This window comes from Pantherophis guttatus, chromosome 8 (assembly GCF_059756535.1).
Source record: "Pantherophis guttatus breed Tessera chromosome 8, ASM5975653v1, whole genome shotgun sequence".
NCBI classification, from domain to species: domain Eukaryota; kingdom Metazoa; phylum Chordata; class Lepidosauria; order Squamata; family Colubridae; genus Pantherophis; species Pantherophis guttatus.
The window spans coordinates 18,107,377-18,131,412 of NC_142070.1; the positions used below are offsets into that span (position 1 = coordinate 18,107,377).

General features: G+C 36.9%; 1 protein-coding gene across 8 annotated transcripts in view; it reads left to right on the forward strand.

Moving 5' to 3' along the window:
* PDLIM5 (PDZ and LIM domain 5) overlaps positions 1-24,036 on the forward strand; it is a 151,751-nt gene that overhangs the window by 83,502 nt on the left and 44,213 nt on the right. The window contains exons 5-16 of one of the 8 annotated variants that reach the window (XM_034440493.3): positions 1,196-1,212; positions 1,887-1,901; positions 3,939-3,956; positions 4,897-5,069; positions 8,318-8,354; positions 11,641-11,670; positions 16,620-16,742; positions 17,856-17,960; positions 18,843-18,971; positions 20,131-20,340; positions 22,317-22,457; positions 23,654-23,788. In XM_034440493.3, the coding sequence (XP_034296384.1) occupies positions 1,196-1,212; positions 1,887-1,901; positions 3,939-3,956; positions 4,897-5,069; positions 8,318-8,354; positions 11,641-11,670; positions 16,620-16,742; positions 17,856-17,960; positions 18,843-18,971; positions 20,131-20,340; positions 22,317-22,457; positions 23,654-23,788 (1,133 nt within the window). Of the gene's footprint in view, positions 1-1,195; positions 1,213-1,886; positions 1,902-3,938; positions 3,957-4,896; positions 5,070-8,317; positions 8,355-10,374; positions 11,291-11,640; positions 11,671-16,619; positions 16,743-17,855; positions 17,961-18,842; positions 18,972-20,130; positions 20,341-22,316; positions 22,458-23,653; positions 23,789-24,036 lie in introns of those variants that run through there. The other 7 variants (XM_087875289.1, XM_034440494.3, XM_034440491.3 and 4 more) reach the window with 7 other exon arrangements.

Below are 24,036 nucleotides of genomic sequence, written 5' to 3' on the forward strand. Positions count from 1 at the left end.
CAACATACTTCTTCTCTATTTCTGAAAATATAGTGGTTTCAACAACTAAATGAACTCAATGTCTATGGAGATTCTCAGTCAACCAGGTCATAGTTGTACCAAAGGTGCTTTTTCAAGAGCCAACTGTACTTTCTGGTTTTTCTTTGAAGACGTTTCACTTCTCATCCAAGAAGCTTCTTCAGAAACTTCTTGGATGAGAAGCGAAACATCTTCAAAGAAAAACCAGAAAATCCAGTTGCCTCTTGAAAAAAAAACAAAAAACACCTTCGGTATAAACTCCACTGAACTCCAGTTACGTTTGTTGTAGAGTAATATGTATGATTACTGATGCTTTATTTTTTCTCAAAGATAACATTAATTTAACATTAATTTCTAAGTACAGAACTGCATCTCTTAATTTCATTTAATTAAAGTAGTCAGATAAATATAATAATATTAGGATTTGTCATGTTTGTCTATAGAGACAGAAACGGCTTATATCCACTTCATCGGTATCAAAAGTAATTCAGTAGTAGGAGCATATGACACCTAGTGGATGGATTAGCACTTCTTAAACCAAAATGGAGAAGCAAATATTTTAGTGTCTTATGCAAATCAGTCACTGTATAATCAATAAGTGAAGTAAAATAACTAATCTATCCCACTTCCTGTATAAATCTGTCTTAAAAATAGAGTGGTCCTTAAATTTTGGCAGTTTATCCATTTAAAATCAACATACATGTCTTCCTGAAGAAGAACAGATACTCAAGAGGGAATTAGCTAGATAATGACGTAAAGGCACACCTTGAAAGGAGTTTCTGCTATGGAGCAGTGAATAACTAATCCAATGTATCTGAAACTTGGCAACTTTAAGATGTGTGGATTTTAACTCTTGGCTGCTGACTGGGGAATTCTGGGAAGGTAACAATCAACATATCTTAAAAGTTGCTAAGGGTCAGAAACACTGGACTAGCAGTTTGCTCTTTAAGTGTCTGCATGTGTTTTTGCTTTGAATTGCTTTCTTACTTCACGCATGAAAATTATTATTTTTTGCATTAGACGGATCCCTTGGGCTAATCACAGGATGAAATAGATTATTTATATTGGTTTGAAATGTGTGAAAACACTTAAACTTACATGTTTTGGGTATGATAAATTAGGACAGTAGGGAAGTTGCCACAATAAACATATTGACTTTTTTTCACCCCCTTTACAGGTTACAACAGTGTCAAAGTTAGTATTTCTTTCACTAGAATGGAGTTGTGCTTTAAATAATTGGCATGTGTGGCTGTCCCAGAATTAGAATTCTGCAAAACAGAGTCTTGGCTTTTGAAGTAAAGCAACATATATTGTTTGCATTTTCACTGGTGTGTGGTTTTATTTACAATATTAAATTTTGTCATGAGTAACTGGCAAACAGTAAGAGATAATAACAGCGAGTCTCTTTTTAATGTCTGCAATTAGACATTAAAATGGATGACTTTTTTTTCTATCAAGATAGTCAAATGTTGCTAAATGCAGTAAAAATGAAAACATTTATTGGAATGAAATTTAATTCAAGGATTTTTCAGCCTCTTTCTTGCCTCTTCCCTATTCTCCCCTTGATTTAGGGAAGAAATAAATTTACCATGACTTTACCTTAGCTTGTGCCGCCATCTTGTGGCATGTTGTGGTAGCTGTTGGTAAAAGTCAGCAAGAAATTATTCTAGAAAAACCAATTGGAAACTTTAGCTTTACTTAATATTTATGATTAAATGAAACACTTTTTTCATATCTGTCTTTAATATTACAATTAACTTTCATTAACTCTTTTTTTGCTCCCATTTTCTATGTTATTCCTTATCTGTACTTGAACATCCTGGAATCGTGTCCATTGTTTGTCTCTTTTCTGTCCCTCATTCCTTCAGTAACCCTGATGAGGTGTAAGTACTTTACTAATCACTCTCTTAATGTTTGAGCTACAGTTTATATAAAATAATTGCTGTATTCTGTAGGTAGCCATTTTGAATTAACTTCCATTTCCTCTAAGTTTGGTAATAGGCTTTGTTATAATACTTTTTGTTTTGTTGAAAGAATGGAAATAAAGTATGCAGTAAATTAACTTTCTCCAATTGCTGTTCTCCAGAAGTGTTGAACTACAGTGGCCATCATTCCTCTTTGGGGTGTATTCTATGACCTAGGAATGATCAGAATTGTTGGCATTGTACTGTGTTTCCCCTGAAAATAAGACCCAACCAGAAAATAAGTCCTAGCATGATTTTTCAGGATGCTCGTAATATAAGCCCTACCCCAAAAATAAGTCCTAATTAAGTTTGTCAGCCAGGCGGATGCATTTAGTACGGTATTTCCCTGAAAATGAGACCTAACTGGAAAATAAGCTCTAATGCGTCTTTTGGAGCAAAAATTAATATAAGACCCGGTCTTATTTTCAGGGAAACACGGTAGTACATTAGTAGAATTGAGAAAGATACTACATTGGGGAAAGTTGAATCTGAAAAGTATATCCTTTCCCCTTCTTTCTGTCCAGTATTTTATATACAGTAGATAATTTTAATCTATATTCAGTACAGGGGTACCTTGTTACTCATCGTTAATTGGTTCCAGGAGGTGTGATGAGTATCAAAAATGATGAGTACCAAACAAATTTTTCTCATAAGGAATAATGTAGTGAGTCAAAAGGCAGTTATAGCTTGTGCATTGAGTATCAAGCAGAGAATGAGTACTGGGACAAAACTTTCGTATCAAAATGTGTTGAGTACTAAATTCAATGAGTTTCAAAGCAGCTGAGTACCAAGGTACCACTGTAATTACTTTTATTTTTTAGTGTATGATGAAAACATGACAAAGAGAAGTAAATTTATATGCTGAATTACTGAATTCGCTCATAAAAAAGAGAAATACAGTATCAGAAAGTTTAGGAAGGAGTTTAATACTAAACATCAGAAGAAAGATCTGAATGGCAAGAGGTGCTCCAGAGTGAACATGATGAGTTTCTGTGTGATAGAAATTGTTAAGCAGAGATGGAAAAGTCACCTGGATTTTTAGATGGCCTTTGTGATCTTCTTATATGAGATTCTATAATCCTGTTCAAAGGGACGCAATGGCTCAGTGGCTAAGACTCTGAGCTTGTCGATCAGAAAGGTCGGCAGTTCGGCAGTTCGAATCCCTAGCGCTGCAAAATGGAGTGATCCTCCGTTACTTGTCCTAGCTTCTGCCAACCTAGCAGTTCGAAAGCACTTAAAAAATGCAAGTAGAAAAATAGGGACCACCTTTGGTGGGAAGGTAACAGTGTTCCGTGCACCTTCGGCATTTAGTCATGCTGGCCATATGACCACGGAGATGTCTTCGGACAGTACTGGCTCTTCAGCTTTGAAACGGAGATGAGAACCGCCCCCTAGAGTCAGGAACAACTAGCACATATGTGTGAGGGGAACCTTTACCTTTACCTTTTTATAATCCTGTTCAGGTATTGTTAAAAAAGGACCAGTCACAGTGTGGGTTGCAATGAGTAGCCTACCTTCTCAGTAAAGTTGAGCTGATGATGTCCATGACGTTGCCCAGGTGGAGGGTAGTTTATAGTGGAGAGCCTTTGCTTATTCAAAAACAATTATAAATACATTTGGAAGAACAAAATATCAATATGCCTAGTAGTTTCAAACAGGGTGGGGTTTTTTTTTTTTTGCTTCAGTAGTAATTGGCTATGTGCATATGATTAATATGCATAATAATGATAAGCTTAAGTGAGAAATTGAGTGTAAAATGAGGCTCAAGTAAGCCAATACAATTTCTTCCTTGGGAAAAATAAAATTATTATTAAATTATTTTATTTGGTGACTTGTTAATAGTACCAGCAGTTAAACTTAATACTTATAATTCTTTTGTCTTTCTGTTTTCTTTCTCCTCCTTACACTGGACTGTCTTTGTATTCTGTTCCCTTGCTCTTTCCAATACGATAAAAGGAAAAACCCACCTAAACGGTAATAGCCAAAATCGTGTCTTTTTGAAGTTCAATATTATGTGCCTGTATTTTTGAACAGGGTGGGTGTGGGGAGAGGGAGCAAGTTGTAATAATTTACAGTTTGTCTGAAATGATTCTGCAGATCCATAACTAATTTTTGTACCATTCCAAATTCTACTTAGGTTATCTTTTCTACCAATTTAACTATTGCCTTGCTCTCCTTCTTCTTCTTTACTAAATAGTAGAAATACGACTTCCTTCCTTCCTTCCTTCCTTCCTTCCTTCCTTCCTTCCTTCCTTCCTTCATCTGTCTTTTTTGTTATCTTGCTATAAGACAAAATCTTACCAATTGTTTTGTATTTAAGAAATTTCTCCCCCTCCCCCATATTCATTCTTTATCTACCAAAGAGGGTGTCCATATATGTAGGATCATAGAATCTCAGCCGGGATCAACATTGCAAGTTAGCTATCTTTAACACTTGATCGACTTCATAATATTTTTTACATTTATCATTAAATTAATATAGTAAACTATATTTTAGAACAGGTATAACAGGGGAGAAAAAAAGCACAAGAACATTTCTGTACAGTATTTTTTCCTGGAAGATGTAGTATTTCCTAGAACCCAATACAAGGAGATACAGCTTTGTGCTATCTTATTAAGAAATGTTAACTGAATTAAATGGAAGGATTCTATGAATTATTTAGCTTCTGTTCATGCAAGTTCTGATGTAGATATTTGATTGCAGCTTATGTTTCTTAAAAAAGGAACAGTTGAAACCTGGGTGCCATGCACTTTAATGTTTTAACCTAACTTGAAGGAAGCAAAAATTTACTCCAGCAAGATTTATATTAAATACATATCATTAGCATCTTGGCCTTGATCTATGTAACTGAAAAGTCAGTGTCATTCAGTTGTCTTTCACTTATGGTTTTATTGTTCTTATTCATTGTATTAGTCCACCACGGAAACACATTGTGTACAGAAATACAGAATTTTTCCATCCACCGGTTCATAGCAACAACAGCAAGAAAAGACTGATTGAAGATACTGAGGACTGGCACCCAAGGACCGGAACTACTCAGTCACGTTCTTTCCGTATCCTTCAACAGATCACAGGCACCGAACGTAGTAAGTATCTAACACAGGGGTGTCAAACTTGATTTCATTGAGGGCTGCATCAGGGCTGTGTTTGAACTCAGGGGGCTGGGGTGGGGTGGGGGTGGCCAAGGTGTGAGTGGCCTGCTCAACATCACTCATGTCACTCATGACGCTTGTGGTCCGAGCACTCTGCCAATGAAAATGGACTCCGTGGCTCCGTTTTTGGCTGCGGCGGCCTCTAGCAAACTTCTGTCAGTAAAAACAGAGCTCAGGAGGGCTATGGGCGGCCCTCCCCAGCTCCATTTTCACTGGCAGAGGCACTGTGGGTCGGTCCTTTGCTGTTTCCAGGGCAGCCCTGCGGGCCAGATCTAAGCACCTCATGGGCCGGATCCCACCCTCTGGCCTTTGTTTGACACTCCTGATTTAACAGAAGAGAATATCTATTGCTCAGGGTTGAACTGTGTAAGTCCTTGGTGCTCTTTTAACTTGGTTGTTTGCTTGCAGATGTTTCATTACCCAACTAAGTAATGTTACACAAGTGTGCTCTCAAGTTCAGCTTCTGGTCATTCACTCACAGCCCTAGAAAACTGCCACACTCAATCCCAAATCAACTGAACACTGAGGCACAAATGGTTCTTTAAAATACATAGACACCCAGTAAATTTAAGATAACAGCAAACTCTTACTGATATATTTTTGTTCTTACACATTCTCCCTCTCATCCATACTTACCCAGCATCCACTATGAGGCTGACAGGTACTACTAGAGAGAGGGTTGGAAGCCGCCACATTTTGGGATCTCAAAACAACTCAAAAAGGCTGCACAGGTTTCAGGACCTCTTTTTATCCCCCAAAGCTGATGGGGAGGGACTCCCCATGCAGACCCAAGTCCTTTGTTGATGAGACTTGGGGAGGGGATTCCCATGTGCTTGGACCCAATTTTTGTCCTTTTGTTCCTTTAATGACTTGGTTCCCTTTTCTGAGGGAGCTTTTCCTGACTTTTGTCCACCCTGATTACATGCTTTCACCATGTTTAGGTATGGTGGCTTTGGTCTAGTCCAGGGGTTAAACACTCAAAGAGCCATTTGGACCCATTGCACACAGAAAAGAAAACACCGGGAGCCACAAAACCCTTTTGACATCTAAAATGAAAACACTGCATTTTTTTTTTTACCTTTATGCTATGTATAAAAAAATGATAGTGTGTTGCATTTATGACATCAATGAACTGCTACAGAGATAACAAATTTTTATTTCTCCATGCAACAAAAACATTTTGAACTCCGGGGGGGGGGAGATGGGTTGAAAAGCTCAATAAATCACATGCCGGTGGGTGTCACACATTTTTTTTTAAAATTTGATTTATATGCCGCCCTTCTCCGGAGACTCAGGGTGGCTTACAATGCGTTAAGCACACATTGGTGGTTGTGATTCATATTTTGAGCAACAGGGAGCCACAGCAGAGGGATGAAAGAGCCACATGTGGCTCCAGAGCTGCGGGTTGCAGACCCCTGGTCTAGTCCCACAGTAACAACATCATGATGTTATCTAGTTGGGTAATGAAACATCTGCAAGCAAATAACCAAGCTCAAGAGCACCTAGGACTGCAATATACAACTACAGAATTACAATAATAAAGAACTCAAGGGTCATACATATATTGTATATCTATATATTTACGCCTTGTTCCTTGAGGGTTTTTTTGCAGTAAAAATTATATAAAATATATAGATCGACTTTTTGCCAGGGTTAGACAAATCTGTCCATTTCTTCAGTTTCTAATTTTTCTCACTTTAATATTTAATTCAGCCTATTTCCACATGATTAATGTTTTTAAAGGAAATGCATGAAGAGTAGTAGTTCAGCTTTGTGAACCCTCCAAAGAAAAAAGAGATCATCTATATTCTTACCCTTTATCATTAATGCTGTATAACTATAATCATCTAAAAGTGATATTTTTTACTTTTTAATTAAAAGGAATTAGTAACAAAATATAGCAGCATTATATATTTGGCTAAAGTTGAATGGTAAAGAACAAAACAAAAATAAATATGTGAGAAATTAATTCTGTGACCCAGGTAGTTTTTGAACTTGAGGTCTTTTCACGAACTAAAGAGCAGATGCTTTGAAAATGGGAAACCTCTCAAAAGCACTTTGCAATACATTGGAGCAAGTGATTTGCTGCATGTAATAAACCCAGATGGGTTATAAAATCCATAAAATCCAAAATTATAAAAATTTACAGAATTTTTAAATGCAATTTAAACTGCTGGCAGGGTGGGCTACATATGCATCTTTTAGAGCAATGATGATTCTCAGTGATGTTATCAATGTACCAAAAATTCGGAAAATGCCCAATTTGATCCTGCTGGTGTGTCACATACACACAGACAAAAGAGAAACAATTCATAACAAAGATTCGCTTTAGATAGTCAGATGGGTGGCACATAAAATAAATAAATGAATACATAAATTGCAAATACGTTTCAGTTTGTGTCTCAGAAAAAAATTCCTACCCGTGGCAGTTCTGGGTCACATGAGGCTTGGAAACTTCGGAGAATGATCTGTGTCTTCGAAAAGAGCGGGAAAACACGCCCTATTCTTGCATGGTTTTTGATGGCTCCAGAGGCAACGTGAGAAGAAGGCCCTCTTGTGTGACTTCCAGAGGCTCCAGAGATCACATGATAGGACACCGCATTCTCATAACACCTCTAGATGTGCCACCAAAAATGACATGGCATGTGCAGTGGTGGGATTCAGCCAGTTCTGGCTGGTTGAGGCGAACCAGTAGTTAAATTGCTGGCGGGCTCCATCCCACCCCTTCCAGGAGTCCCCACCCGCCCCATTTTGGCTCCCAGGTAAGTGGAGGAAGGCCTCCTAAGCCCAGAACGGGGTGGGGGCTGTGGCGTCCTCCCGCGGCCCATTTTCACTCTCAGGAGGCTTCAGGGAGGCCTAGGCCCAAAATGGGGCGCGGGGGATGGTGCGTCCTGTTTTTGCTCCCAGGGAGGGTGCAGGAGGCCAAGTGCTACCTGTCACACCTTCTGGCCACTCCCACCCAGCTAGTCATTAGGACAGATAACCGGTTGTTAAATTATTTGAATCCCACCACTGGGCATGTGTCATAAGTTCACCATCACTGTTTTAGAACACCATAAGACATTTGTAACAATAGGATGTTTAGATATTAGTTTTGTCATAAATTAAGGATAAAAGTTTCATGGATCAGTGAAGAAATAGCAACTTCATGGAAACTGAATGAATGGTTTATTTTGTTGCAGTGAAAGAGCCGGAATCCGACAATCTAAAGAAGGCAAAGTAAGATAATGATTTGATTTTATTTTTTTAAAAAAAGATATATTTGCATGGTTTTGCTTTGATGTATTGAAAAAAGTCTTTAAAATGTCACAAGATTCTTTCGTTTTTCCATAAACTCTGGACATTTTAAAGTTCTGATTTTTGTTTGTATGGCATGTTTTTTTTAATAAATTGGGATAGGCCTAAAATTGCCCATTTAAAATTGCTTTTTTAATGAATTTGCATAAAATTGAATATTTATGTAGACATCTAAAGTTATTAATAATACTTACATAAAAATGGAATGGTGTCAGCAGTAGAAAGGGAAATGTGAAAAAGGAGATACTTTTTAAAAAAAATAGAAACAGTAATCAGACGTTTAGAGGCAATTGTTTAATCTTTTTTAGATGTTTTAGAAGTTTTATCTTTTATATTAAGTAGATTTAAAATTATATGTTTCACTACTGACATATAGACCAATTTTGAATTTTAAAATAAGTTTTTATGACAAAACAAATAAGAACTGCAATGTTACTGCATCTTTATTAAAAAGTGATATTATCAGTGAGGAAGGCTACTGCAATTCCTAACGTGTCCTGATTCCTTTAGCTTGTGAATATTTGAAATTTTACTGTGTCTTGTATCTGTCTTGAGCTGGGAATAATCCTATTCACTACAACATGGAAGTATTTAAAAGAAGAGTCTGTAGCCTTGTTTTACTATTTTCTTTTAGAATATTTTATTATTAAAAACTGTACTCTGCTCATCATTACCAAGTTTTCCTAATGTAATTTACACTGATCACAATATTCAAAAACCAAAACAATAATTAAATGTACAATCTATGCATAATAGAAGAATCACAAAGCTTCAGAAAAACATAAAATATAAATATTTAAAATATAAATGTTTTGTTTGCTTCCAGAAAGACAACAGAGTTCTAAATGTCTTTTCTGGGTAGATTGTTTTGCTATTGCTAGGTAGCGATGTATCACACCACAACATGTGGAGCAGAACTTCTGATGATGACCATAGAGAAAATGTAGGATCATATGGGAAGAGGCAGTTTGGTCTTGATTAATAGGCATTAAATCTTAAGTGCTGTTCAGAGTTATAAACCTGTATTCTATAGAAGTTCTGTCAATCAAAATAAGTTTCTTCAATTATTGCTAGTTAGCATTTGAGCAGTTCTGTAAGATAAGTGCTTGGGATGTGTGCACTGTGTAGTATTTTGCTTCTGCATTTTTAACTGCAATTATACACAATTGTTCTAGCCCCAATATTTATTGGCAATATTAGTAATAGCACTCACTTTTTTTTCCCAGTAAAACGTTGGGTTCTGCATCAAGATAAACTAACCTCATTAATTTTACCCAACTTACCTCAACTTAGGCTCAGTGGCTAAGACGCTGAGCTTGTCGATCGAAAAGTCGGCAGTTCACTGGTTCGAATCCCTAGTGCTGCGTAACAGGATGAGCTCCCGTTACTTGTCCCAGCTTCTGCCAACCCAGCAGTTCAAAAGCACGTAAAACATGCAAGTAGAAAAATAGGGACCACCTTTGGTGGGAAGGTAACAGCGTTCCGTGCACCTTTGGCATTTAGTCATGTCGGACACATGACCACAGAGACGTCTTCAGACACCACTGGCTCTTCGATTTTGAAACGGAGATAAGCAAGGCCCTCTAAGTCAGGAACGAGTAGCACCTATATGCGAGGGAAACCTTTACCTTTATCTTTACCTTTACCTTTACCTTGCATAGTTTATTAATAATGGAAGGAATAGCAGCTTCTATTCTGGCCTTTGAAAGTCAGCAGATATTGGCTGCTTGACTAAAGTGTCAATTCACAACAAGAAGCAATAGAAATCGGCTTTACTCATAAATGTCGACAAGTTTGTATACCGAAGTGCAAGGACAATTAGTGTAAACTCGGATGACTAATTCTGATTCTGAATTCTGCATGCTTTTGGTTTGTTGTGTATAATGGATTGAGATGCAGACTTCCTTCCTCTTATGTCTTCTTCTGTCACTTCTCTCTGCAGGGAAAAGATCCCCCTCCACATCATAGGCCCTAGATACACAAAATTACGTGACTGGCACCATGGCGTTTCAGCACGTGTCCTTAACGTCCAATGATTCGCCAAGTCCTAAAATTTGAATGAGTCCTTTTACTCCTCTTCCAAATGCTTTGCAAAGAAAGAAATGAACGAACAAACCCAGCTTTGAGAAAGTCTAGCCTTTTATCTATCTTTTTTTCTTTAAAAAAATCCCCTATTTGTGTATTAACAATGGGATGAACCTGCTCTGCTTCTACAAAGCCAGCATCTCTGTAAATAAAACCACCATGCAGATAACAGGTGGCATAGAAAATTCATAATGACTTGAACAAATAGGGTGCCTTTTCTGGCAGGGAACCTGGCTCTTATCTGAAAAAGGTGCTATGTGCTAAGATACGGAGAAAGTTGAGTTGGAAAACATGCATAATAAACTATTTAAGCATCATTGTGTATTTCCGATACAGCTCTGGTTCGATTCAGTAAAATCAATGTTTGTTTTTTGTGTTGGATATATTTAATGGCAGAATGTAAATGTTTTCAAAGAGGTAATGGAAGAAGAGAGTTGTTGTTTTTTATGTTAGTTAATGGGTCTTAGCAATAGTTGCGTTATACAGCTCATGTTCTACTTGAGAAAAACGTTCTGAAAGCATCTGAAGTCTTCTGGACACAGATCAAAGTAAAAATTACATTGTAGAAGAAGCCATGTAAAACAGCAAAAGAAAATAGTATGACATAAATGAATATAGGTTTTATTTATTATGAAGTGGATTGTTTGGAGCTTCTTATCAATTTTTGATCATGCATATTAATTTGTAATATAATGTATTATAGCAGATGCATACTCATCTAAATTATGCTACGTGGGGCTCGAAACTACTGAATAAATACCGCATTTAATTTACTTTCTATTTTTTCTTTATATTCTTTCACAGTGTGCACATGTAGGTACCATACATAAATTTAGTCCGAAACATTACTGGGAAAAGAAGGGGCTGCTGGACAGTGAACCTAAAGAAATGATGCATTTCCTCAGTTCGTTTTTATTTTTTAACATTTAAAGAGAGCTCCCGTCACACTTACAAGAACTACAAGGACAAATTATTTGTTTACATTCTTGTGTGTAACAAACTCGGATATAAGCTTTGGGGGGAAATGCCCCAAACATGAACATATTCTACATAGAATTTTCTTCTGATGTTTATTTTGTCTTTTATGATAGCAGTTGTCACTTTCTATTTGTTAACACTCTAGGGAAAGTCAAACAGAGAACGGAGATCTAAGGTAACTTAATTCTTTGACATTAATAGCACATGTGCACAAAAATTATCAAATATAGTGGCAGACTGTATTTGGTGCTCATCATATGGTTGAATTCAGAACACCAATGCCTGATACCTTCTTCTTAAAGTCTGTATTTTACCTTTTACAAGAGAGTAAATTAGTTAACTGATGCTTCATTCTTTAACTCGTGGAATTGCTAAGCTTACAAGTGTAATAAAACATCACTTCTCTTTACAATGCATGTGCACCAGATCAGTCTTCAGTGAGTTCACAAAATAATGCAATGTGACACCTTGGTCTGTATCCTAATTATCCCACCTGTTTGTGAAACTTGTGTAAATGCTGTTGTGGCATCTATTTAACAATTGTGGTGTTTTTTGCTACAACGCATTCCAGATTTCAGATTTTTACTCATGCTAAGAGTACATTTCTGTAGTTATGTGTTTATTTATAGGCTGCATATAATTAAACCTGTATCTTTACCCAACCTTAGCTTTAGTGTCGTACAGTAGCATTGGGTCAAAAGCAAAGTGAGTCAATTACATTATGTTACAAAGTAAGTTCTAGTATTAAAAAGCTTCTAGTTCACAGATATCAAACTCACCGTGTCACATTGCTGTCATGTGACATTTCGTGACATTTTACCCCTTTGCGGAACTGGGTGGGCGTGGCCTGCGCATGACGTATCTGGCCTGCAGGCCACCAGTTTGACACCTCTGTCCTAGTTGGTATCTCTCTTCTCTCTTAATTGACTGTATAGTTTTACATAGATCTTCCCATCTGCATTATAGGAGTCATAATACTGACTTTCAGGAGTAGTGTAAAGGAATGTCCTAATGCACATGGAACACTTGAAAATGTGTTGTTATATTATCGTACACTTTGGGATGAACCCTACATAATTGAAGAATCTCTGGTTTTCTGCCATAATTGAAATATTAGTTATTAGGAGCTCCTGATAAGAAAACATATTAGGGATTCTGCAGGTATTCATGGGAAATATTTAGGAACATTTCATCATTGATTTCTAGGCACTGTTTTCCAGGTTAACATTTCAGCTAACTATTTAGTGGGATTGAAGATGGAATTCATGGCAGATCTGGAAATTATCAAATTTCCCAAATTTATGTCATGATAGACCATTTTTTCTTTCCAGTATTTCTTTCCCCAGGCCCAAGATGTATTCCAAATGATGGATAAACTTTTGTGCATGAGTAATTTTTAAAGATTTAGGTTGCACAGTACTCTGTGAAGGCTTCAGAGGATGGGTCTCTCTTTTTCCTCTTTCCCTTTCAGTAACTACTGTATTCTGGGCAAAAGTGAAGGAGAGAAATTAGTTGTATATTTTCCAAGGACTAGGCCAGTGATGGCTAACCTTTTCCGGACCAAGTGCCCAAAGCACATGTGCGCAAATGCACACGCATGCTCCTGAACCCCCAAAAAGCAATGCACGTGCGCCCCCCACATGTGTATGCGGCCCCACACATGCCCCTGTGCATGCACCTGTGGCCACCCCGGACACACTCCGCATGTGTGTGGCCCCCCTCATACACCTGCACATGTGTGCACAGGGCCCCGCACGCACCCCACCCACACACATGTACAGCAGAGACCCGAAGACCAGCTTGCCGGTGGGAGGCGCACGCGCATGTGTGGCTGAGCTGGCGTGACGGCTTGCGTGCCCACAGAGAGGGCACTGTGTGCCACCTCTGGCACACGTGCCATAGGTTTGCCTTCACTGGACTAGGCCATTTTTTATCCCAAGGACTAGTATCAGGCTGCACACTCCAATATGGAAATGTTTTTCAATGGGTACTTAGTTATTCTGCTATCATTATTTTGAGGCTTTAAGCTGTTATTTATGCTGGTTTTTTTAATGTTTAATCTTGCACTTGAGCCATGTTAACAGAAGGCAACAAATAGGCTGTACAAATTAATTTTCAGAGTAATCTATGATTTTTTTTCCTGCACTCTCCTTTAAATCAGGCTAATTCAGGCCCCCACACACACACACTTTTAGAGTTGCAAACCACCTTAAGGATTACATGTGGCATGGTTTCTACTCTGAATAATATAATACAATGTTATATTCAGGATTATTTTTAGTTCTAACTCAGGATTGTCTGACCAACAATGCCAGATTGGTTTATTACAGCTTAGTGGGAATGGCTCAACATCTGTCTTTACCGATATGGTGCTTTCCAGATGTTTTGGAACTACAGTTCTCAGAGTTCCAGGATAGCATGATTGAATTCTGGGAACTGAAATTGATAAAAATGCCTTCCATTCAGCATTTGGAATGAATGGAATTTGTACAAAAAATGTGCAGAAGTACAGAATTCTCCTTTGTTTGCCATATGCTACACTGCCATTATTGTAATAGAACGTTTGATCTCTGGCAATAATTAGCAGAATATTTACCAGGAAAAAAATGTCAGATAATTTCAGTTATGCTCCTGGTAGTTGTCTTTCATTTTTGTAGCTTTGGAGAGTCAGGAAAACATTATGCAAATCAGTCCTTGTTAGGTTTTTCTTTGCTCAGAAAAAAAACATTGTTTTTGCAAAAAATGGGAAAATACTGTTTAATAAACATATTTTTTTCCTGTAATAATTCCCACGTTTGTCACCTATTTCTCAGTATTTTACGTTCCTGTTTCTTTCCCTAGTGCTGTTTTAGGTCAATCTGCCTTTTGTCATTATATGGCTTTTCCTCATAGCACAAACTCTTTTTCCCCTCTACCATTGCAGTTCTTCCTCCTTGCAATCAAATCTTCTGGCTTGAAGTAATCTAGTTACCAACTTGCCTTCAATATTTCTTAAGCAAAAATAGTGATATTCATCAAAAGCCCTGCCAGTTATGCTTCTCATTGGTAGATAAATAGTACCATCGTTGAACAAACAAAGGCATTTAAATACCTAGATATGAGTTTTCAGTTCTTCACAGCTAGGAGAGATCAATCCAATCTTGCCACTAATTGAGCTAGGCCTAAACCTAGGGTTTTATTTTTTGAGCCAGTGGAGGTGATAGCCAACTGTGTGACCGCTACCATAAATACTTTCTAGAGCTAAACTGATTAATCTTTTGCTGGATGGTTCCCAGGCTGGATTCTTTAAAAGATCTAAGATATATTTTAATGGTACAGCAAAAAGCTTTAAAATCTACCCTCCATTGGTCTTAGAAGGGTCCTAATTCATTTTTGGTAATTCGAATCAACATTTGCTTTTATGGGAATTTGTATTAGCTTCACCACCTTAGATTTTGGACTATATTGAACTTCACAGAAGTTAAAAAAAACACTTAATATTTCCCCTGGTATAGCCGACAAAGTGAGGAGAGCCCGTGGCTTAGAGGTTAATACATCTACCTAATATACAAGTAGCCCTGGTTTGAATCCCAGAAGGGTATGGCTAGCTGATGAGAGCTAAATAGCTTGAAATGGATCTATACTAGTCTCTCTTTATTTCTTTGTTGATAAAACATAAACATCACAAAAATAGTTTGTTGTGAAAGCGACTGCCTGTGAAGGCTCAATTATCAATTCGCCTAAAAGGCGAAAGCAGAGGCAGTATTCTCCGTCCCATATTTGGGTAGACCAGGTTGCCCTGATAAAAAACCCTTAACTTCACAGAAGGTTTTGTAGCCTTTTCAAGTGATCGTCTGGATGATTTTTACTGAGGAAAAAAAGTTTTGATTAATGTATTATTTATAGGGTGTTACATCCAGTGACTTTATCCTTCCATTCCCCCCCCCCACACACACACACAAATATGTGATTAAAACAGGAGGCATTGATTCAGCCCTGGCCATGTACCTTCTACTGTTTCTCAGTCTGGGAAAAGGTATTGATTTTGATCCTACACAACATAGTTTTAGAGTTCAATACCTAATTTCATTAGGGCCTGAAGGATCCATCACTGAATTAAACATATTCTTGATATCACTGCATTACCATTTGAAAGACTGGAGAGCCATTCGGTTGTTTCCATTTTTTAAAATATGAATTTTGACTAGGCCTATATATTTATTCATTTTCCTGCCACAATGAAATCTGAATGTTTGTTTTTTTGCTGTAACACATGAGCATTATAAAGAGCCATCGGATATTGTTCAGAGTCAATCCCTTCTCAGAGATCCCCTGCCTCTCCCCATATGCGATTATCAATTTTAACGCAAGCACTTTTAATTGAATCACTATTTTTGTTTTTAATCTCCAATGCCCTAAGTCTTTCTGTAATCTAATTCCCCTAGATCTTTATGTCCCAAACCATTGCTATGTCCCAGGTGCCATTTTGGTGCAGTGGTTAGAATGCAGTATTGCAGGCTGATTCTGCCCACTGCCAGGAGTTTGAGCCTGAAGGTTGACTCAGCCTTCCATCCTTCCAAAGTTGGTAAAATGATGAGCCAGATTGTTGGAGGAAATATGCTGACTCTGTAAACCGCTTAGAGAGGGCTGTAAAGCATTATGAAGTGATATATAAGTCTAAGCGCTATTGCTATTGCTATTGCTTCTACCATTGTTTTCTTTCTTTTTTATGATAATATTTGACTGTGCTTTACCCCTGTTTACCAGGTTCAGTTATTCTAAAGCTATTTTGCCAGGAATCATATACAGATGGATATAACTTTCCCTACTGATGGCTGCTGCAATAATCTATGGGACACACACACACACACACACACAGAGAGAGAGAGAGAGAGAGAGAGAGAGAGAGAGAGAGAGAGAGAGAGAGAGAGAGAGAGAGAGAGAGATTGCATATTCTTGCTTTGTAGGGCAGAACACACATTAATTTTGTTTTTCTTTAAAGCTAAGATTTTTTTTAAATAATCTGTAATGTGATTGATTGCCCTACTATTGTTGTTTTTATTCTGTCAAAAGTTATATTTTCTGCAGTAGCTAGACTTGAAACACAAGCACTCTGTATTATTATTACATATAAATCATATCTAGAGATCTAATGAATGGATTAGAAACTCAGCACTCCCATTCTGAAGCTACTCAGATCTGTGAAATACCTGAAGAATTTCAACAATCAGCACCACCACCATCACCACCACAACAACAACCACAAAGGTTGGCTGCTCTTTTGTGATTCCATCAGTTCACAGGTCACACTCATGACTAAATTTTGTAATGAAAACTCATCTGCACTATGTAGTAATATAACCATTAATAATATCTCAAGAAGTCACAGGTATTCTTGATTAATTATCACAGTTGGGAGTCCAAGCATTGTGTTTATCACTTTACTACCATTATCATCACTTTACTACCAATTATTAAATTCCAGGCTGTGGGAAAAGCTACAGTTGATTCTTTTTTGCATAGATGGCATGTACACACACAATAACTCTTCATATCATCATCATCTTTTAACGACCCCATAATCCCTTGTGGGGTGGCGTCTGGGCAACTGAATGGAGCTAGCAGAAAGTTTACTGGCTGGATACCCTTCCTGTCGCCAATGCGGAGTTTTGTTCAGCAGATATATTCTCAGTGTGCCCAGAGAGAGAAATATCTGCCTCCACTTAGGAGCGAACTCACAGCCTCCTGATTGTGAGGCGAGAGCTCCACCTCTAGGCCACTGCACCGCTCCACACAATAACTCTGCATATATTTTGTGCTTATTGCATGGAAAGTTGCTAAGTGGTAAAGAAGACCAAGAGAAACACATTGTGATCTCAGTTGTTAAGAAAAAAAATAGATTGTTATTGATACTTCTCTATTGTGAGGTTAAACTGGAGGCACAAAGTAGTACTAATGTGTCAAAGTGACATGACATGTGCTTTTTTTCAGATTCTGTTAGATGAAACAATTTCTGTTCTAAATATGATTAGGTTTGCATGCTGCATTTTTATTGAAACTTCCAGTATTTTGAGAATGTCTTCAGAACATTCAAATGTAAAATAAAGCTGGGCATCATGAGGATTGTGTTACTTTATCAAATTAATTATTGAATTGCTCACACTGATCTGAATTGTATGTATCTATTCAGTTTTGACTGTTTTAAAAGATTGGTAGGAACTCTATAAAATGCAGCAAACTTCAAAATTAGCATGGATACTAATCAAGTGTTTCACTCTCAACTCAAACAAATGTGTAGGTGTAGATTTTGAAAAATTTGTTTTGAACATATGACTTATTCTCTGATTTGGGATGGAATGGAAACAAATTTCCATGAAACAGGGCAGAAGCAAATTCAACTAGTTCTGTGACCATAGAGCCAGCTCTTACTACCATTTTTTCTACCACACTGTCGGGACCTAACCTCTCTGCTCCATCTCTCAGGAGGTAAATACTTCATGGTTTCTTCAATATATATTATAATATGTTCTTCATTCACCTTGTTTTTCTATTACATGATGTATTGCCTATATTTGAAGAACAGTTTTATTGGTAGAATTCCATAAACTATTAGGAAATATTATCCCATAATAATAATAATCAAAAATCTGAAGGGAATATTGTATTATTCTGAATTTGTATATGAACATCGATAGGAGTTCCATCACTTCTAAAAGAGATATATACAATAGTTAGAAAATGAAATGTCAGTCGTGGAATCAAACATAAGATTAGTCTTTTAAATCAGTGGTACTTTGGTAGGCATAACTTAATTTTCATTTGTTCCAGTAAAGGTAATCTAAATATGGAGTCAGTGCCTTCCCAATCTTGACTTAGTTCGAAAATTTAGTAGAGTCGGCTTTAGTAGTACTTGGACCACATGGGAATTTAAAGATTTTCTGCTAAACTAGGAAATTAAAAAATTACCTTGGAAGAAGGCAAACTCCTTTTGGTATTGCCAAAAAATCCTTGAATGGATGCCATCAATATGATTTGTGTTGATTCAAATGTTTACCTTTTTAATAATGAGTAAATCTGGAGATAACCCAGCATATTACCTTCAGTGTTGACCAAATATTTGAGGAAGCTTAAGATAAATGTAGCTAGTTTTGTAAAGGAGCAATTTATTTTAATAATTGTTGAAGTAACTCCTTGATATGATATCGAATTACATACAAAATACATTATCCATCTATCTAATATGTTGTACCAAAATACAATACAAATATTAATATTTAAGGTCAAATCAATTTTAATTGCACTGTAAGTCCATAGCTAATGTTAGAAAAGTTTATATTCTAAATTTGTACTGTACATTTTTTTCTTCAGAGAACTTTTTATCAACAATCCTCTGGAAGCCTTACCCAAGTGTGCACCTCATCCACCTGTGACCATCCGTATTATGAGTATTAACAGCCAAGTAGCTATTGTGTCTAAAACAACATCAGTTATTGCTAGGTAGTTTCAAATCTATCAAATCGGATACTGTTTGTAAAATCATAGAGTGCATATTGTGGAAGGGATTTATAAATTATCCAGTCCAATCCTGTCTTAAGTGCAGGAATTCCATTTTTAAAATCCACGAGAACTGCTATTAAGATAGCAAAACGTTTGTCACCTTGGAAAACCAAGGAAAAGACAGATAAAATTATTTTCTTTTAAATAGTATCTTGTTTGACTGCTCTTTTTTTCCTCTTTCTTGTGACACATTTGTTGTCACAAGACAAGTTGCACGCTACCCTTACACAGAGGGGTTGCTCTGCATTTTTTCTGTGCCTGTAAGAGAATTTTGTGTGATAAAATGTAGAAAGGAGCATTAAACGGCTGCTAGAGGTTTAGTAATGTCTTGTAATATTCATCCTACTAAAGGTGTTTTATTCCACCAGATGGCAGCAGTTTATTGAGTAAAAAGAATAAACCTGTAGGTAGAGTATTACACAGTCCTTGAGATCATATGTTTGTGGCCCTTTGTAGATAAAATAAAGATGTCAGCCCCTTCATACAGATATAAACTTCTTCGATAAATTCATAAATTGCTATTAAAAACCATAAGTTACCATTTCATCAGTATCAATTCCTGTATAAAGAAAAAAGTTGCATATCATGTATATTTAATTTTCGATGAAAAAAAAGTATCCCTCCTAGAAGCATATAGTTTAGTTCCTCTTTACTAATATCTGGATGACCTTTCTGTGGCATGTCAACTGACCTTGATATGGTGCTCCTACCTATCAAATTTTGTGAAAGGATTGTAACATCCAGTTTTAGGGAAAGACAACCATGATTCTATTCTCTTTTATTTCCTAGAAAGTGGATTATTTTCAGAGAAAGAAAGAACATTTGATAATCTTAAATGTGAGATTCATATGTCTCCAATCTGCAGGACGTCCATATTGGTAGAGTTTAATTTTTAGCATCCCCAGTAATAGGACCATTGCTGAGAGAATTGTGGAAATCTTTAAAATCCAGCAAGTGCTTAGGTTTGGAAAGACTGTTCTAGATCACAGGTCCTTCAATGTTTCTGTTAGTTCTTTTTTTTAAAAAAAATTTTTTTCCCCCAGCTATTACTTTTTAAGCAGCTAATGTAGTGTCTGTTTAAACCTAACTCTTAATTAAGGTCAAGAAGACTAAAAACTCGGTCTTCTGAATTGATTGCCCCAGTTCCAAAGCTGGGGACAAATGAAGCTGATCATAAAAAGAATCTACCCATGATGAGTACTGTGGGAACCCAGACATTTGAACCACTAGTACTTTCTCTTGCTTCTATGGCATCTGCTTTGTCAGCCCAGCCTGAGACATCTACATTGGAGCCTCCATTTACTGGCAGGTATTCATATCCTGGCATTATTAAGATTTGCTTAAAAGACTTGGAGACTCCTTGTTTATCTTACAGTTGTGTGCAGCAGTTATGATAAGGCAGAAGACTAGCTGCTATCTGCCTATCTTAGTTTTCTACCAAGGCAGAGATTAAAAAACAGTATTTACCTTCCGGAGTATCGGCATGCTCACATACAAGTATCTTCAGTGAAGATAAAATATTAGTAAAAAAAATACATATGAATGACTATTATTTCAGTAGCAGTAAGTCCTTCACCAAACAAACTCAATATAATAAATCTCTTTGAAACTTAATACTAAGCAGTAGCAACCTTCCCTACAGTATATTGATTTTTTCCTGGGAAGGCAGCATCTTGAAATTATATTTACTCCCAGAATTTCTTAAGAGAGAGTTGCTCAGCATAGCTTCATATGTTTTTCTTCATTACTACTTTTTTTGTCTGTGAGAGGTCAGCTACATTTTTAAACACCTGAAGTGAATTATTCTTTAAACATTATTAAGTATTGATCCAAATCATTTGAAATAAAATGTGCTATGTTAAATGCGGGGGAAGCGATCAGAGATTGCATGCTTTTTAAAAATATATATATATATTTGACGAGACCTTTGTGCTGACTTCAAGCTACAATTTAAGAATGCAAACATGTAGCTTAGATGTTGCTCTTCATTTTGGAATGATAAAAAAAAATCCCTTCATTCAAACTCCCACACCTTAGTAAGAATGGAAGAGCCTTATTTCTCTGCTATGAAAATTTCACAAAGCATCCAGACTAATCTGTTGGTGCCTGACATCTGGCAGTAGGCAGAATCAAAGTGAAAGGATAGATAGGATCAAACCCATATCTTCTTTTTTCCCTACACTGTTTTTCTGCTCAATTTCTTCCTCCTTCTCCAGCTAGCTTCCAGAAGACAGTTATTTTTCTAAATATTTGAACTGATAAATGATATAGAACGGGGGTGTCAAACTCTATTTCATTGAGGGCCCCATCAGGGTTGTGTTTGGTCTCGGGGAGCTGGGGTGGGCATAGTCAGGGTGGGCGTGGCCAGCTTGACATCACTCATGATGGGGGCCCGAGCACTTTGTCAGTGAAAACGGGCTCCCAATATCCGTTTTCAGCTGGGACAGCCTCCTGCAATCCTCTGCCAGCTAAAATGGAGTTTAGGAGGGCTGCATGCTAGTGCTTTTCTGTTTCTCTGTGGGCCAGATTTAAGCACCCTGCAGGCCAGATCCCATCCGCAGGCCTTGAGTTTGACACCCCTATTATAGAGGATTTCTGAAATTAAGCTGGGAATTGTGTAAACTTAGACAGACATCTATATTCACTATGGAGTTGAAGACTTCTTATACTGTCGTACTGGCTTAGTGCAGTTCCAATCATACACCTACTGTATATAAATAACGGATGCTTCAACACCCTAATGAGGATGCTTTAAATTAGTACATATGTAACACCAGCCAGTTCTCCAGGCTGGTATTTGGGTCATGTATTTCAATCATAATCCAATGCACTTTTTTAATTAAAAAGAGATTACATTATTAAGATCAGTGCTTAATAATGCGCTTCAAAGCAATACTGTTCAGGCTGCAAAACGAAGTCTATTACACGTTAACTGGATATAGGTCCCACTGAATAAATTAGGAAAACTAAGTCTATAAAGCTATGTTTCTAATGCTAGCCATTTGGAAGACTTCAGGCAACCTAAATGCAATTTTCCAAAAATGTCAAGGGTAGAAGGATACAAGAATATAAGATTCTGACTTATACACTTGCTAACATAGGCAAATTTCAAGGTGATGTTTCTATTAAGGAACAGTTTATCAATGTTTCTGAAAAAGTTGGTACGTTGGTGAGCTGCTATATCTTTCAGATTAGTTTTGAAATTGTATGCATAACCTCTGCTTATCTACAATTATCTCAGATTTGGTTTTGTTTTTTTCCTTTGGACTGAACCTTGTATCGTAGGACATTGCTATCGGAAAATCCATTGGGAAGTTTTTTAACACGTCCTCAAATGCCCTTCACTTCAGTTCCAGTGAAGGCAACAACACATGTTAGGAGCAGTGCTGCTGTTGCTGTATCTGCCGCTGTATCGATGCGTTCCAGGTAGACATTATGTCGGAAAGGAATATCAGAGAAGCTCAAATAGCACAGAAGCACAGGAATATATGAGATGTAGTTCTGGGTGCTTTTAAGATAACAAATATGTGCTAGCATTCTTACTGCAGTTAATTCAGTGTTGGATCATGTGATTAAGTCTCAATTTATGCCCCCTTTTTTTGGAATAGAGCAATTAATTACATTTACAGTAGAGAAAATTGTGGGGTCCTTGGTTCTCTCAGAACTTGGTTGTTTTCTTTCACACAGTTCATTACCCAAGCTAGGTAACATCATCAGTGTCAGCCACTGAAAATTGTATCCACTAATATAATCTGTCACATATATGTACACATGTATGTATCTGACCCCTTCTATCCCAGTGAGTAGGATTTTATAATAATTCTGATTTTATCTTGAATTGATCTGAACAAAAACTCAAGTCGTTAGATTTTGTAAAGGAGTTATACTCAGGATGTAAGGGGGAATCATTCTAATTACTTAAATGAATTCATAAGAAGGTAATTGAGCAGCCTCTGTGTTTGAAATTTAAATAACTGTTTGATCCAACTTTCTAATTTTGACATATCAATTTTGCTGAAATCCGAATTATCCTGTTGGCATATAATTCTAGCTAGGCAGTCTCTGAAGCTAAGCGGGGCTGGTCCCAATTAGCGCTTCGTCAAGGGACCAGCTGGTAGCTTACCTGGGAAATTGGAAGAGGCCCTGGATTGAATCAGTATAAATTGAACCTAAAGCTTTCTTTATGTATTTTAATAATAGTGCAGTATTTCATGAAATCATTAGGTCATCATATATAATTTCCAAGTTCATAATTCTCATAAACAGTAATATATTTTGCCAAGATATATTTAGATTGAACATGTCTTCATTGATGTGCTTAATATGTCATGAAAAAAACCAGGATGAGGAGACTTTTGCAGATTTAGTAACATTTTAGTAAGATCTGAGGTACAGATTCTTTTATCCAAGATCAGGGAACCTTACTTGATAATATACGTTGGTTGGTTGGTTGGTTGATTGGTTGGTTGGTTGGTTGGTTGGTTGACTAGCAATGAATGTTAGTATCGAGGTACTAGAAAATGAAAAAGGCTATTTTCCTTCTCAGTTTTAGCATGAATAGCTTTCTATTTATTTCATTATGATAACTATTTCCTTCTATTTTCTCTTTAAATACTTACTAGACTTCCAGATAGTAGTAGCTATCGTTCTCTGTTGGATGCTCTTCTCATTACTCCTATTATTAAACCCCCACTTCTGGAAAGCACAAGGCCATCAAGGAAATCTACAAGTGTTCTGGAAGTACAAAGGAAACGGAGGTAGTAAAAGTACAGCCAATTGTCTGGGCCACTTCTACCTCATCCTCATATTTGTATCTAACTCACTAGCTCTTTGGGTTGTTTTGCATTTCAATCCCACTTACACTATTGTAGTAAAAGTTATACATTTCTTTTTGCTTAAGCTCTTCATTTTAAAAACTAAGAAAGGTATGTCACTGGTTTATTTGCACACAAACTTTTGTGCATGAGTAGCAATCACTCACTACTAGCACAGTATCTGTATCAGA